This window comes from Euprymna scolopes, chromosome 18, assembly GCF_053919585.1.
Source record: "Euprymna scolopes isolate OS-2025 chromosome 18, ASM5391958v1, whole genome shotgun sequence".
NCBI classification, from domain to species: Eukaryota; Metazoa; Mollusca; class Cephalopoda; order Sepiida; family Sepiolidae; genus Euprymna; species Euprymna scolopes.
Genome location: NC_136499.1, coordinates 82,145,192 through 82,160,998, shown reverse-complemented (window position 1 = coordinate 82,160,998; position 15,807 = coordinate 82,145,192). Strand labels below are relative to the sequence as shown.

The 15,807-nt window shown below is 37.8% G+C and overlaps 2 protein-coding genes across 6 annotated transcripts in view; one reads left to right on the top strand and one right to left on the bottom strand.

Moving 5' to 3' along the window:
* LOC145297671 (A disintegrin and metalloproteinase with thrombospondin motifs 3-like) overlaps window positions 1–15,807 on the top strand; it is a 1,581,225-nt gene that overhangs the window by 1,503,428 nt on the left and 61,990 nt on the right. The gene's annotated exons all lie outside the window — the stretch shown is intronic.
* LOC145297923 (uncharacterized) lies at window positions 9,423–12,413 on the bottom strand. Its single transcript, XM_080144261.1, has one exon. It carries the CDS (start codon window positions 11,641–11,643, stop codon window positions 10,414–10,416), a length of 1,230 nt encoding a protein of 409 aa, XP_080000387.1. The 5' UTR covers window positions 11,644–12,413; the 3' UTR covers window positions 9,423–10,413.

Sequence of the window (15,807 nt, the reverse complement as noted above, 5' to 3'; positions counted from 1 at the left end):
CGGGAATTGAAACACATGTTCCCACACGGAAGTATTATAGCAAGCCTCACACACCTCCATGGTTCACTACAGATTGTGCAGCTGCTATGGCACAAAGACAGGATGCATTCTGCCAGTTTGTACATCAGAAGTCAAATACAAATAGGTAAAATTCATAAATGTTAGAAATCATTGTAAGAGAGAAATAATAACAGCCAAAATGCTGAAAGAATCAGGGAACGCATAGAATTGCCAAAGATAGGAACACGTGATTTCTGAAAAATCTATACTAGTGTAGTGAATGTCCTTTATTCACTACACTAGTATAGTGAATCAGTAATTCCTCCACTGAACAACAACTCAAAGGTTGCATGCATGGTAACGGAGAAAGCGAAACTGCTATCCTGGCGATGGCCTTCAACTCCATCTTAGAGCCAACAAACAACTCCTTCCCAAATTTCCCTATGCGGACTAAAGCCACATTAGATGATGTAAAAATCACCCCTCCTCATGTCTGCGATATCATAAAAACTTAGACACCTCAATAGCGTGTGGGCCTGATCTCATCTCGACTATACTAAGTAAGAAATGGTTAACTGAGCTAGCCCCCATACTTTCCAAGCTCTAGAATAAATGCCTTGCTGAATCTTGCTTCCCTAATAGCTGGAAGATGGCCTCTGTGGTACCAATATACAGGAATTCTGATGAAAGAACAGACCCTCTCAATTATCGTTCCCCTCTTCACTTTGAGACCTTAATTATCGTTCCCCTCTTCACTTTGAGACCTTAATTAATCAAGCACTAGTTTGTTTTGTTTTTTTTTTGTTTTTGCATCACCACTTATCAAAGCCAAGAGGCCACTCAAGGATAAGGGTTAAAGAGTGTACAGTAGAAATTAGACAATATAGTAACCGTTAGTAATGGAGATTGGGTAAATTTGTTAACTTATATGGAACGGCTCATCAAAAACTTGTTTACGTTAGACTTGAAGACAACCAGCTGGAAAGCAGAAAAACAGAAGACAATTCCATAGGCGTGCAGTTCTAAGAAAGAAGCTTTGCTCATGGAATCTACGTTTAGGTTTAGGCACAGATAAAGAGTGGGGGAAATTAGTGATAGTATTTTCTGCTAGACGGGTGTTTTTTGTGAAAGTTTGGCAAGGAGGGACCATACAATGAAGTTTAGTCAAACACTTTCTATGACAATAACAATAAAGCAGAGACAAGCTCACAACATCTCTTCCGTGAGAAAGAGGTTGCAGGGAAGAGAAAAGGAAATCCCCCACAAGGCAACGAAGTCTATTTTGAACTCTATCAAGGCAGGACAAGTCCTTTCTAGCAGCTCCTGCCCAGATGTGGCAACAGTACTTCATCCTTGGATGTACTTGGCTCTTATATAGATAGAGAATTGCATCAGCAGTGAGATATCTACTGGATCGATAGAAGGATCCCACCATTTTTCCAGCGGCCTTGGCAACAGATTTAATGTATATGTTCCATTTAAGATCAGGAGTAAAGGTCAAGCCCAGAAGCTTGTCAAAACATGAGGCCTCTCCACGACAAGAGTCATTCATTTCAATTGATGCCAAATGGGGATCAGAGCGTTGATGATGTAAAGATAAAAGCTTGGTTTTTAGATACATTAAAAGTAACAAGCCACCTCTTTCCCCATTATATCACTTGCTCAAGATCAGAGGAGAGAGAATCAGAGAGAACTTGGTCATTACGGTCTTAGATGTGCTACCATAGATAGTAGTGTCATCAGCATAGATATCTACGAATGATGTAAGGATGTGATTTGGAAGATCATTAATGTAGATCAGGAGGAGAGTTGGGCACAGGATGGACCCCTGAGGGACTCCAGCATTAATACTAAGAGCTTCTGATTTCTGTCCATCAACTACTACTCTTATGAACTTATCAGAGAGAAATGATTTAATAATTGAGAAGACATTTCCAGCTATATCGTAGCTGGAGATCTTGTGAAATAAACCTTTATGCCATACTTTGATATGTCAAGAGCAATTGCCCTAGAAAGGTAGCCTCTGTCGAGAGATTCGTTAATCCTATGAGATATAACTGTAAGCACATCACATCTGCTGTAGATCTAGCAGAACGGAAACCATATTGCATGTCACTAAGATCGTTATTTTTGCTGAGATGGTTGATCACTTCTGTATTTAACACAGATTCCAGCAACTTACTCATGAAGCACAGGAGACTTATTGGCCTGTACTGTGAGGGAGATGAGCGATCACCTGAATTCTTAAATACGGGGCATACTGATGAGATTTTTCAGAGTGAGAGGAAGCAATTCTCCTTAAGACAACGTTTAAACAGTTTTGTAAAGATGGGCGCAAGTTCTGGTTGAAGTACTATAATTGGAATACCGTCAGGGCCGGTTGCTTTACTGGAATCAAGGTTTTTGATTAGCTTGGCAACATCACGTACAGATATTTGGATATCACATAGCATGTTTTCTGATACAGGAGTAAATATTGGGGGTTGGCGGCCTTGGTCGCAAAGGGTAGAATTAGCTGCAAAGTTCTTGGCAAAGAGTTTGGCTTTGTCTGATGCTGATGAGATTAACTCAGGTTCATTTATAAGAGTTGGGATAGAGCACACGCTTCTGTTCAGGATTCTGTTTGCTATTTGCCAAAATTGGTGGGAACCAAGCCGCTGCTCAGCTATTTTGGACTTGACGGACTGAACATACAACTCTCTTGCGTTCTTTATTACTTTTTTACAGTGGTTGCTGGCAGTTCTGGAAGCGGCTTTAGTCTCAGTACATCTATTATGTTGGAAACAGTGGAAAAAGTGATTTCTTTGCGCAATGGCAACAGTCCACCACCTCGCAAAGCAAATCTTCTCTCTGGCAAACAGTATGGATTCAGGCAATGTTGTTATATATTTTAACATTTATCTGTGAATGCATTTATCATGTACTGGATAAAGCTGGTGGAGCCACAGATGTAGCCCTTGATACATCCAAGACCTTTGATAAAGTCTGGTACAAAGGGCTGCTACTGAAAATTAAATCGTACGTTATAATTGGACGTATACTAAATATAATTAGATCCATTTTAGACAATAGAAGAATACAGGTTGTCATTGATGGACATACATCCAAGCAGCATAACATTAATGCGGGAGTGTCTCAGGGGTCAATCCTTGGAAACATTATTATTCCTGATATTCAAAAACGACCTCGCTGATAATATTGTATTCGAGATGAGTATATTTGCTGATGATACAATGCTCTATAAGAACAAGGAAGAACAGATGTACATAATCTAAGACAATAGCAGAATCATTAGAAAATTACCTCCAGACCATAGTTGAATGGGGACACAAATGGATGGTAATATTTAATGCTAGTAAAACTAAGCTGCTCTCCTTTACCAATCATAAGACGCCTCTCGAACCGCCTATGTCGATGAAAAATAACACCCTACCTGAGAATTCTATCTTCAAACTCCTTTTTGGGGACTATTTTACCATATTTTAATTTGTGGGCAATATGAACTGGAACAAATACATAGAGGACATTGCAAAGACTGCTGCAAAGATGGTGGGTTTCCTCTATTGAGCTTAAAGACTACTCACACCTGAGAGTATCCTGTACCTCTACTATTTGCTCCTGCATGGAGTATTGTTGCCACATCTGGGCTGGTGCATCTACCACTAGCCTCTCCATCTTGGATAGGTTCCAAAAAAGAGTTGTCAATCTAATCAGTCCCACTTTATCAACTAAACTCCAGCTCTTGTCCCATCGTCACAATGTTGCATCTCTGTGCATGTTTTAATGGAATGTGTTCTGATGAACTCATTGCACTTGTACCCCGTACATATCCCCGACAAACCTATTTAGCAATAAGATCTCACTCCTTCACTGTTGAGGTCCTTAGATTCCAAAACACTTTCTATTCTAATAGATGTATGGAAACTAAAGCCGCTTTCAGGACTGCCAGCAACCATTGTAAGAAAGTAATAAAGAACGCAAGAGAGTTGTATGCTCAATCTGTTAAGTCTAAAGTAGCTGAGCAGCGGTTTGGTTCCCACCAGTTTTGGCAAATAGCAAACAGAATCATGAACAGAAGCGTGTGCTCCATCCCAACTATTATAAATGGACCTGAGGTAATCTCGTCAGCATCAGACAAAGCCAAACTCTTTGTCAAGAACTTCGCAGCTAATTCTACCCTTTGCGACCAAGGCCGCCAACCCCCAATATTTACTCCTGTATCAGAAAACACACTATGTGATATACGTATATCTGTACGTGATGTTGCCAAGCTAATCAAAAACCTTGATTCCAGTAAAGCAACTGGCCCTGACGGTATTCCAATTATAGTACTCAAAAAACTTCAACCTGAACTCGCGCCCATACTTACAAAACTGTTTAAACGTTGTCTTGAGGAGAATAGTTTCCTATCTCCCTGGAAAATTTCATCAGTATGCCCTGTATTTAAGAATTCAGGTGATCGCTCATCCCCCTCTCAGTACAGGCCAATAAGTCTCCTGTGCGTCATGAGTAAGTTGCTGGAATCTGTGTTAAATACAGAAGTAATCAACCATCTCAACAAAAATAACCTTCTTAGTGACACTCAATATGGTTTCCGTTCTGCTAGATCTACAGCAGATGTGCTTACAGTTTATATCTCATTGGATTAGTAAATCTCTCGACGGAGGCAACCTTTCTAGGGCAATTGTTCTTGACATATCTAAGGCCTTTGATAGGGTATGGCATAAAGGTTTACTTCATAAGATCTGTAGCTATGGTATAGCTGGAAATGTCTTCTCAATTATTAAATCATTTCTCTCTGACAGGTTCATAAGAGTAGTAGTTGATGGGCAAAAATCAGAAGCTCACAGTATAAATGCTGGAGTCCCTCAGGGGTCCATCCTGGGCCCAACTCTTCTCCTGATCTACATTAATGATCTTCCAAATCACATCCTTACATCATTCGTAGACTTATGCTGACGACACTACCATTTATGGTAGCACATATAAGACAGTAAACGACCAAGTTCTCTCCAATTCTCTCTCCTCTGATCTTGAGCACGTAGTACAATGGGGAAAGGAGTGGCTGGTTACTTTTAATTAGTGGTGGGATGATTAATCGGAATCGGAATCGTTAATCATAAGAATCGTCTATTTTGGGAGGCATCGGAATTGGGATCGCATCGTTAAAAAATACCTTAATTTTCCGATTCCTTCATTATGATTCTTTTAGTCTGATGTTGAAAAAAAGAAAAAAAATTCCTGATATTTCTAACTGCAAGAGAGAAATGTAGCATGTTATAAAAAGAAACCAAAGAAATTCATTATTAACAGGGCAATGCTTAGTGCCCCCTCCCTTACAAGGTTCATTCATTCAGATCTATTGTGATCAAAACTACAAAAGAGTTAACTTGAAAAGAAGTATGCAGGGCTCTACATTGCGAGTAAAAATAAAAAAAAATGCTTATCTTTTTGGTGACTGTTTTTTTTTTGCTGACAAATCTTCTAATAGTGAATGAAAATGCTTTTTCAACTTCTATTTTCTTAAAACGAGCAAAGTCAAATTATTTAAACAGTAAAAGGTTTAATAGAACAATATACTTTTTTTTCTTTTTTTAAAAGAAGGCTTTTGAAAGAAATATCTCTAAAATGAAATTGATCACGTTGTATTATTTCGCAAAATTTGGACAGTAGTCGGCTTCTTTTGAAGTTTCAAAAAAACCGACCCCATACCTATCTCTTCCAAACCTAAAGTTATTAAATAACCCCTTCATTGATTTAAGGGTAATTAATTCAATTCAGTCAAGTTGTTGTTTTTTTAAATTTCATGGAAATAAAATCCATTTTTTAAATTTTTTTCTCCAGAAAGATAAAACCCTGAATTTGATTATATTAAAAGCAGAATAATATCTTTTTTCTAGAATTTTCAATTGAAATTTAAATTTTCAAAAAAGTGTTTGATGCAGTTTTTTGCCGAACGAAAAAGAAATTAATATATATTTTTTAAAAGGTGTTGTAATCAATTAATTTTTATGTCTAAATAATATTTACGATTAATTAAATAATTTCATTTTAAAAAGTATTTATAAATAGAATTTTACTTCAGACTTATAGTTTAGCAATATTGAACCACATCAAACATGCATTTCTTTTGATTTTTTTTTTTTTGGTTGACTGTGTTCAATTGAACACAGTCAACCAAAAAAAAAAAAATCAAAAGAAATGCATATTTGCATTTCATTATGTAAACTTTTATACATTGGTTTCAAAAATTAAATTTTATAAGTTTTTTGTTTTGTTTTTTTGTTAACTACTGGTTGGTACAATTAATCCCTTTATATTTTTTTCTTTTTGTCTTTTTTAGCAGATTATTTTCAATTAATTATCCAAATAAGTGACTAGCTTTAAAACAAAATTTAATAGTAATTTATTTGTTTACAGATAAACTGAATTTTCTAATATGGCCTCAAAGTCCAAAAAAAGTCTTGCATGGAAACTTTTTGAAGTTGATGAAGATCATGAGTGAAAGCCATTTGCAAAGTTTGTCAAATTAAAATATGGCGAGGAACAAAACCATCTAACATGACCACAACCAACATGTTAAAACATTTAACTATGAAGCATCCAAATGAATTGGAGGAGCAAAATAAAAAAGAAAAGGAACAAAAAATTACCAACTAGTCACTCAGAGCAGTTTTATTAATGAGGGTCGAAATCGCAGTGTCTTTTTTTTTTTGCCTAAGTCACCAATTTTTTTAACCTTCCTTAACTTCAAAGAGTAAATACAATATATACAACTAAAAAAATAATTTTTAAAAATGCTGATTCTATTCATGAAAAATTCTTTTAACTAGAAATTAAAACTTAGGTAAAGATAGCTGACTGACAGCAACAGGAGCACTGGTTAACTACTGAACCACATGGAAAGGTGTGGGGGAGGAAAAAAGGAAATTAAAGGATGATAATAAATTATGATATCCGTCTTTGAAAGGCACTAAACTCCTAAAATTTACTTCTTTAAAATTTTAGGCGGCACTCCCCGGCGATTTTAGAGCACTCTCTCTCTCTCTCAAAAAAAAAAAAAGATTTAATTTTTAAGTTTGGGAAAGATATATTTATTATAACCGAATTCCTGTATGAAGACTGGATCTACTTTATTGGACGTTAATTTGTGAGATAAGTAATTTTTCAATGTTTAATGTTTTTAAAGTTTCAATTATCAATTAAATTTTTTTAATTGCGTTTTTTTTTTTCAATTTATTTATAAAAAAAAAACAGGGTTTAAAATGTATTTTTCAAGGTAACAAGCTTCGAAATAAGTCTAATTAAAAAAAATCACTTAATTTTTAATTTCGACAACCCTGATAATTTAATTATTAAAAAAATATTGAAATGTGACATTTCTATTAGTTCAATTAATTTTCTTTCAATAATTCATTTCACTCAACAAACTTCACCATTTTTTGTTTTGTTTTATCTTTTTCTGTAATTTTGGTAACTATTTTTGCTCAATTTTATCTAGTATTTCATTTGTTTTTATAGTGGTATCATTCTTATATGTTTTCCTTTGATATACCCTATTTCAAAATTAGTTTGGCTAAACTTATTCTTCACGTTAGAAACAACGTGTAAAAGTAATGAAAAAGTAAGAAAAAACAATAGATGTTAACTACTCTTTGTGAATTATGGAGGTCTGAAGAACTGCCGTCACAAATACAACTATCAATAGCCAAACAAAAAATCGTTTTTGAAATTCCTTTACTTGTAACTTTTCGCTATACCTACATTTTGGTATAAAACACAAAAAATTTCGATTAATGGTATTTCTCAAATATGGTCGTTAACTTTGGAAGGGTTATTTTGTATCTACAGCGCCATGTCACGTAGTATATTGTTTTTTTTTTCATTTCGCACGTTCATTTATAAATTATTAAATTAAATATTTATCTTTTTTTATATTTAATTAGTATATATTTTCTTTCTCTTCCGCTATATTTTTTTTATTTAATTCATTAAATCTGTAAATTATGAGGACCAAAATAATGAATCGTGTTAATTTATTCTCTAATTTTCTTGTTTTTGTTCTGTTATATAAATTCTATTTTATTTGTTTTTGCTCTGAAGGATAAATTCTATTTTCTTTGTTTTTTTTCTGTATTCCAATTAAGTAAAATAAATTTTCTTTAAAATAAATTTTGCTAATTTTTCCATTTAGTTTACTATATAATAATTTTATTTAAACCAAAACACGACGGTGTAGACATAAAATATCTCTTCCAAAGTTAGGGCACATATTTGGGAACTACCGACGATAGGTATAAAACTACCTGGTATATTTCAAAACAATAATTCCCTAGGAATCGGAATCGGAATCGTACTTGGTATCGGAATCGTTAATCAATATTTTCCTGGAATCGGAATCGTATAAAAATTAGGAATCGTCCCAACACTACTTTTAATGCATCTAAAACCAAGCTTCTCTCTTTACATCATCAACATTCTGATCCACATCTGGCATCAATTGAAATGAATGGCTCTCGTCTTCAGGAGGCCTCAAGTTTTGACAAGCTTCTCAGCTTGACCATTACTCCTGATCTTAAATGGAACATGTACATCATATCTGTTGCCAAGGCCGCTGGAAAAATGGTGGGATCTTTCTATCGATCCGGTAGATATCTCACTGCTGATGCAATTCTCTATCTATATAAGAGCCAGGTACGTCCAAGGATGGAATACTGTTGCCACATCTGGGCAGGAGCTGCTAGAAAGGACTTGATAATGTGGTGATGCCTATGTAAAAAAAAAAAAGTCTTTAAGTTCCAGTAAGGAGCTATTAAACTGCTAGTATCTGGCTAGTTTAGGCCTTGTGCTTAAGTTCAATTGGACCATAACAATTTACTGTCCAGGTGTTCTAAAGAGTCTAACGCAGAGTGATATAAGAAGTCTACGTCACCTCTTCTGACTCACATTTTATCCAAGTAAATGCTTGGATTGGAAGGCATGCTAGCATTCCAAGTCCATATCTCCTGCCATGGGTGATCCAGACAAAATTTGTCAACAAGGTCACACGAAGCCATCAAATCAGATAGACTGCTGTCGCACCACCCCGACCCGCCAGCCCCTCGACCTTATCTATCAAAGGATGACATTCCAGTCACCCATTGACACTAACCTCTCTGGATCTTCGAGAAACATCTCTAACTGCCGAAGAAAGATGCCCTAGCTACTGCAGAATTGGGCGTATAAACCACGACACTCCGGAAGACACTTCCAACAACTCAAGCCCACCTCTGTTTACGTGAACAACATTCGCTAATGCTGACAAGGCTTGTCTCACTAGTAAGGAGAGTTCACAACTATTCGTATTGTCATATGCTGAGTAAACATCAAAGTCAAATGACCCCATCCGAAATAATGTGGGTCTCCTGAATAGCAGCGATATCTACCTCAAGGGACACAAGATCTCACAACACGCACAATATTTCATACTCCTCACATTAAAGACATAATCAACAAATTTAAACAGTCACATACGGGTCTGAAGTGCTCGGGTATGTGGACATGGCATACATGACCGAACCTGTCCTAGAGCAGTTCAGACGTTATCTGTCCGTCTCATATTGCACCTCCCATTCCCAAGGAAAACGTTAGTGTAAGTGCGCTTTAAAAGAGTGAACATAAAGAGGGGCCCTACCTTTGCATCTTACTGCTATCTGCTTCAGCGATGGGTGCTCTTTGTCCACCAGCTTCTGATCCAAGAATGCCTTCTTCTCCTTCTTCACCATGCTTCACAGGGCTCTGGTTTGGTTGTCCCTCTGTCCTCTTACAAAAGTGGGCTGCATCTTGAACTTCATGGGGTCCGTGACATTGTCCTCCTGGACATAGAGGAAGTTCCTCAGTTTGTTGTAAGATGCCTTCCATTTACCTTTGAGGTCTGGGTAAGTTTGCAGAGTGTCTGTCTCACACAACCTGTCTCCCAGCATGAAAGAAAATTTCTTTGTCTATTCTGTACAGACTGGAGGGGTAGGTTTAGGTCTCTCTGGCTCTGGCTTTTGATCCAGAAGTCTATCCTCAGAAAGAGTGAGTGAAGAGTTTGGGGGGAAGGATTGTAGTTGGAGGCTGGGTGGTCTTCTCAGCTTCAGAGGTGTTTGAGGTTTTTCCTCCTTCACCGTCTCTGTTGAGTCTTTCGTAGGGGGTGGGCTGGGGGCTGCCTCTCTGCTCTTCTTATGCTTCTTCCTTCTCCTCTTGTCTTTGTTCTCAACCTTGGCCGAGATATTGGTCTTAACCTCCTCCTCAGACACTGCCTCTTCTTCTGACTCAGGTGAGGATTCCGGAAACTTCCACTTGCCCCTATTGGAAGGTGTTTGCGTGGTGTCTTCCATAATCATGGGCTCGTTAGTGCCAGGAGACTCGATGTTGTTGCTGTTTCTGTTGCTAAGATTGTTGCTGTTCTTTTTCTGCTGCTGCCGTTGCTGCTGCTGCTGAGATTGGCACTATTGCTCTTGCTGCTTCTACTGCTGCTCTTGCTGCTGAGGATGATGATGTTCCTGCTGAGGATGATGATGTTGCTGCTGAGGATGATGATGTTGCTGCTGCGGATGATGATGTTGCTGCTGGGGATGATGATGTTGCTGCTGGGGATGATGATGTTGCTGCTGGGGATGATGACGTTGCTGCTGGGGATGATGATGTTGCTGCTGGGGATGATGATGTTGCTGCTGAGGATGATGATGTTGATGCTGGGGATGATGATGTTGCTGCTGAGGATGATGATGTTGCTGCTGGGGATGATGATGTTGCTGCTGGGGATGATGATGTTGCTGCTGAGGATGATGATGTTGATGCTGGGGATGATGATGTTGCTGCTGATGATGTTGCTGCTGGGGATGATGATGTTGCTGCTGAGGATGATGATGTTGCTGCTGAGGATGATGATGTTGATGCTGAGGATGATGATGTTGCTGCTGAGGATGATGATGTTGCTGCTGGGGATGATGATGTTGCTGCTGGGGATGATGATGTTGCTGCTGAGGATGATGATGTTGCTGCTGAGGATGATGATGTTGCTGCTGGGGATGATGATGTTGCTGCTGAGGATGATGATGTTGATGCTGAGGATGATGATGTTGCTGCTGGGGATGATGATGTTGCTGCTGAGGATGATGATGTTGCTGCTGGGGATGATGATGTTGCTGCTGGGGATGATGATGTTGCTGCTGAGGATGATGATGTTGCTGCTGAGGATGATGATGTTGCTGCTGGGGATGATGATGTTGCTGCTGGGGATGATGATGTTGCTGCTGAGGATGATGATGTTGCTGCTGAGGATGATGATGTTGCTGCTGAGGATGATGATGTTGATGCTGAGGATGATGATGTTGCTGCTGGGGATGATGATGTTGCTGCTGAGGATGATGATGTTGCTGCTGGGGATGATGATGTTGCTGCTGGGGATGATGATGTTGCTGCTGGGGATGATGATGTTGCTGCTGAGGATGATGATGTTGCTGCTGAGGATGATGATGTTGCTGCTGGGGATGATGATGTTGCTGCTGAGGATGATGATGTTGCTGCTGAGGATGATGATGTTGCTGCTGAGGAATATAATGTTACTGCTGGGGATGATGATATTGCTGCTATCATTGCTGCTGTGGCTGTTGTCATTGCCGCTGAAACTGTTTAGTGAAGTTGAGTTGGAGATGGATGTGTTCTTCCGTTTACACCCCGTCACTGATTCTTGGTCTCCTTAAGCTTTGTCAATTCCAGGGCTGGTGTTGGCAATTCTTTGGTTTCAGTGGCTGTCGCCACCCCCATTGTTGGAACTGTTTACTTGTGGTGCAGGTTGACTTGGAACCACTTTTTTGGGGCTGTTCTTTGCCATGTGGCCTTATTTCTGACAGAACCAACAGTGAGGACGTTGACCCTCAACCATCACTGTCATGTAGGATTCCTTGAAAGATATCGCTGTAGGAAACCCTCTCTTTTCACAGCTACATTGTAACTTCCCAAGTGGACACCATTTTTGGAGCGTACCAGGTCTACCTGCTCCACCTCTCCGACCTGGTTATAGAAGGCTGCCAGTAGTTCTGTGCATAGGTTGGATGGAGCATTGAAGATTTGTACCCGGGTTCTCCTTCTATCCTGGTACTCCAGCAGCAGCTTTACTCCCCCGCATTTAAGCTCCCTTTCTGCTTTATCCTTGTTAGGGAGCAGTATGTCCCACATCGCAAAGCTCCTCTGGTGTATATACTTCTCAAGTATATTCAGTTTCTGGAGGATCTCTGTCATTTCTTTCTTTTTCACCACTCCTCTGGGCCGATTTTCCTTGATGTCCGAAGTGACAAAGAACAGGACCTTGTTTTCCATCAATTCCCAGTTCCCCAGTAGTAGCTTGAGGATGTTCCCTTCAATATATTCCTTGTACTTTGTAAGGTACAAGTCCTTATAATCCTGCGGGGAAACTTTCTTTTCAGCAGTCTTCCCCTACACAGATCCCTCTAATAGCTTGGGAGAGGGGATTGGACGATCGTTTCACTGTCTTGGGGGTGTTCCGTGAAATAGATTTCCCTTTAAGGGTTGATTTTCTCATGCTTTCTTTAGGTGTATCCGTGACTGCTCCCTTTTTCAGGAAGCTTCCATCTGGGAGAGCGTGCCCCTTCATAGTATCTCTTGAGGCAGTTACTTGATCTTAGCCAAAACGCCAAGTAACCATAATATAGAGTAGTTTCCTACCAGGCATTGTCTCCTCCTTAATAAACAAAAAACAAAAATACATAAAAAATCGACACGGAATATATTCCATCCTTATTTGTCCTATTCCAAAAATAATGTAAGTACGTTTTGCTGTCACAAAGCAATCTCCCTGCAGAGGAAGTGACGCCATTTGTATTAAAACCAGTGTTGATAGATGTTGTATTAAAACCAGTGATAAGAGATAAACGCTATTATGTTTATATTATAAAGCAAGAGTTGCCTAATCACTAATCATGACAATTTATTGATATATTTAAAAAATCTGCTGAGTCATATTCTGGAAATGGCATCCTTTTTCTCAAAAATTATGGTGTCACTGGTGGGAAAGGAAAATAATAAAATAATATTCAAATTTATGGTGAAGCAAGGGTTGCCTGATTACTAATTATTAATTTAGAACCCTCCCCCCTTGAATCATGAAATGACATTATTTTGCTTAAAATTAAAGTGTTGGTGGTGGTAGAAACACAATAATGATAAATTTTATTGTGAAGCTAGGGTTGCTTAATCACTAAGCAAGACAATGTATTTATGTATTAATCTAGAAATCCTATATGACTTCATTTTTCTTAAAATTCTGGTGGCGTTGGTGGGAAGAGAAATTAGTTCATATATGTTGTACAATGCCATTAAATTGTTTCAAATATGCATCTAAGGCTAGGTAAAGTTATTTTAAGTATGTGTGTACTAGGAAGGTAAAACTATTTCATATACATGCTGTAAATTACCTGTCCTAGTGAAGGTAAAATTATTTCATACATATGTGTTGTGTGCATTACACAACACATGTATGAAAAAATTGTACTTTTCTAGAATTTACGTTGTAGGGTGGATAAAATATTCTTTTGCTTGAGATAGCAAATGATACATTAACATCAAAAATTCCTCTATCCTAAAGAATAACAGGTATGTTCAAAAGCAACTTTATTTTTCTCATTGTTCTATAGTCTCGAGCAACGCCGGTAGCCCTATATATAAAGGAAAGTCGTCTGTGTGTTTGTGTGTGTGTTTGTATGTCTGCTAAAACTTTATCAGCCGCATCCAACCAGATCGAAACCAGTACTATTTAAAAGAACAATGCCTCGAATTCATAATATGTGAAAATTAGAAAAAAAAAAGTATAATTACTTGAATAATTTTTTGGAAGGGCAAGGATCCAATTTCATGTTGTGTTTTTCACAAGTCACGCACGTGTATCAAACTAAAACTATATTTAAAATGCTTCTTTTACAACGTCATGACGTCATAAGCACTCATGGTCATGTGGACAAACGCATTTGCCTGTAACTTTTTGTCTTCTTCCCCTCTTTTGCATTTCATGTGAAGTCCCAGAGAATCTTAACATCCTTTATCTATCTATCTTAATATCCCTCTAGCACATAATCCAGAGAAACAGAAAGCCTCTCGTGGATTCCTGTGGAAGATTTGCAACCAGTACCCATGAATTCCATCAGGTCTGGCATGTGTCACCATAAACTTTCGTGACACATGAAAAAAGAAAAGAGAGAGACGGAAGACAGGGCCGCAGTAGGGGGTTAACTTACAATTGTACAGTTTCAGTTTTCATGTTCCTTTGTCTTTTACATCCGTAGCAGTTTCTGTAGGCCTGGTTCATGAGTCTCCACATTCTTAATTCCAATCTTTCCCATTCTTTTTTCAAAGTTTTTCACTATTCCTAGTGTCCCTATTATAAAGGAAATTCAATTAATAATGCCCCTGACACAATAGAGCAAGGAAACTTGGCACAATTTTTTTCTATGTAGGAACCACCCAGAGTTCTTCCATCATTTACTGTGGAGACCATTTTTGTAGGGAGATTTTGCACCATGAAGTCGTGGAAAATTGTAGGTATGTAGGTATGATGTGAACATGTCGGGTTGGAAACTTAGAATTCAGCTGCACACTGCTACTTCCACTACTTTATCAATTCCATGCAACGAGTCGAGTGTAAGGAATCACAAGACAGTTTTCAAAGGATGAGACTATCATCTTTAAAATTGTAAAGTTGGATTCCAATGGTTGTCTAAAAGTGATATAGAATGGAATAGGAGTAAACAATTTGTCTTACCACTTTGGAATTGCAAACTTCAGTGAAGTGGTTCTTTAGGGAATTGTTTGTTAGCATTACTAATAAAATGTTGCACACAAAAGCATGGAACAAATAACAAAGCTCTTTTTAAAACTAAACAAGAGAAGGATTGATTTGGACAGTAGAAACTGTGTTCAGGTTGAGAAAGAAGAAATAGAAAAACTTTTGAGTCTGTTGCTTTTTTGTGTAATCCTATGTTGGCGGTGAAAATCATCATGATGATTTTCACCACCAGAGACAAGAGAAAGAAAGAGAGATGTCTGGCTCCACTACTAGTCGGGTTCTCTCTCTAGCTGACTGTGTTTTCCAAATGGGACTAAAGAAGTTCCATTGATTCATATGTCCCTTACGACATATGAATCAATGAATTATGATTACCGACATATAAATATTGCTAAATATTGCTAAATATTGAAACATGCATGAAAGCTGCAAAACTTCCATTCAGAAATCGTACTATGAAACACGTCACAATCTGAAGTAAAAAAACAAAAAACATCACAATCTCAAGTAACAGAAAAAAACATTAGATAATGAAAAATTTAATCCAGAATAGTTATAGTGAAAACGTATATCACAATAATTTTGGATATAGTCCAAATAAGGTTGTATTTGGGACAAATATTAACATCTCCATCAGTTCTGATTGGACTCGTCTTCATTGTCTTTTATTAGTTATGAAGAAGCTAAAAAACCGATTCTCAAATATGTAGCCGTAAGTTATTTAATAGCTTCGGGTATGATGTGGCAGGTGGGTTTTTATTTCAGTATTTCTGCAAAGTTATTACTTTGCAGAAATGTTGGAGGAAGGTATTTCTTAGACAACCATCTGATGTGTGTTCAGAATCACAAGTTTGAAAGTTGGAAAGATACATTAATGATTGGAAAATCTCTGAGGCAAAAAAGTCAAATTTAAATCTAGGGCTGGTTTTTTTCTTTTTTCACGCTTATGAAATTTTCAAGCCACGTTTGGAAAGTCTTTTGAG

What these genes read in the sequence shown, in the direction of transcription:
- LOC145297923 (XM_080144261.1), bottom strand. Translation starts at nt 11,643, where the DNA reads ATGACAACAGCCACAGCAGCAATGATAGCAGCAATATCATCATCCCCA.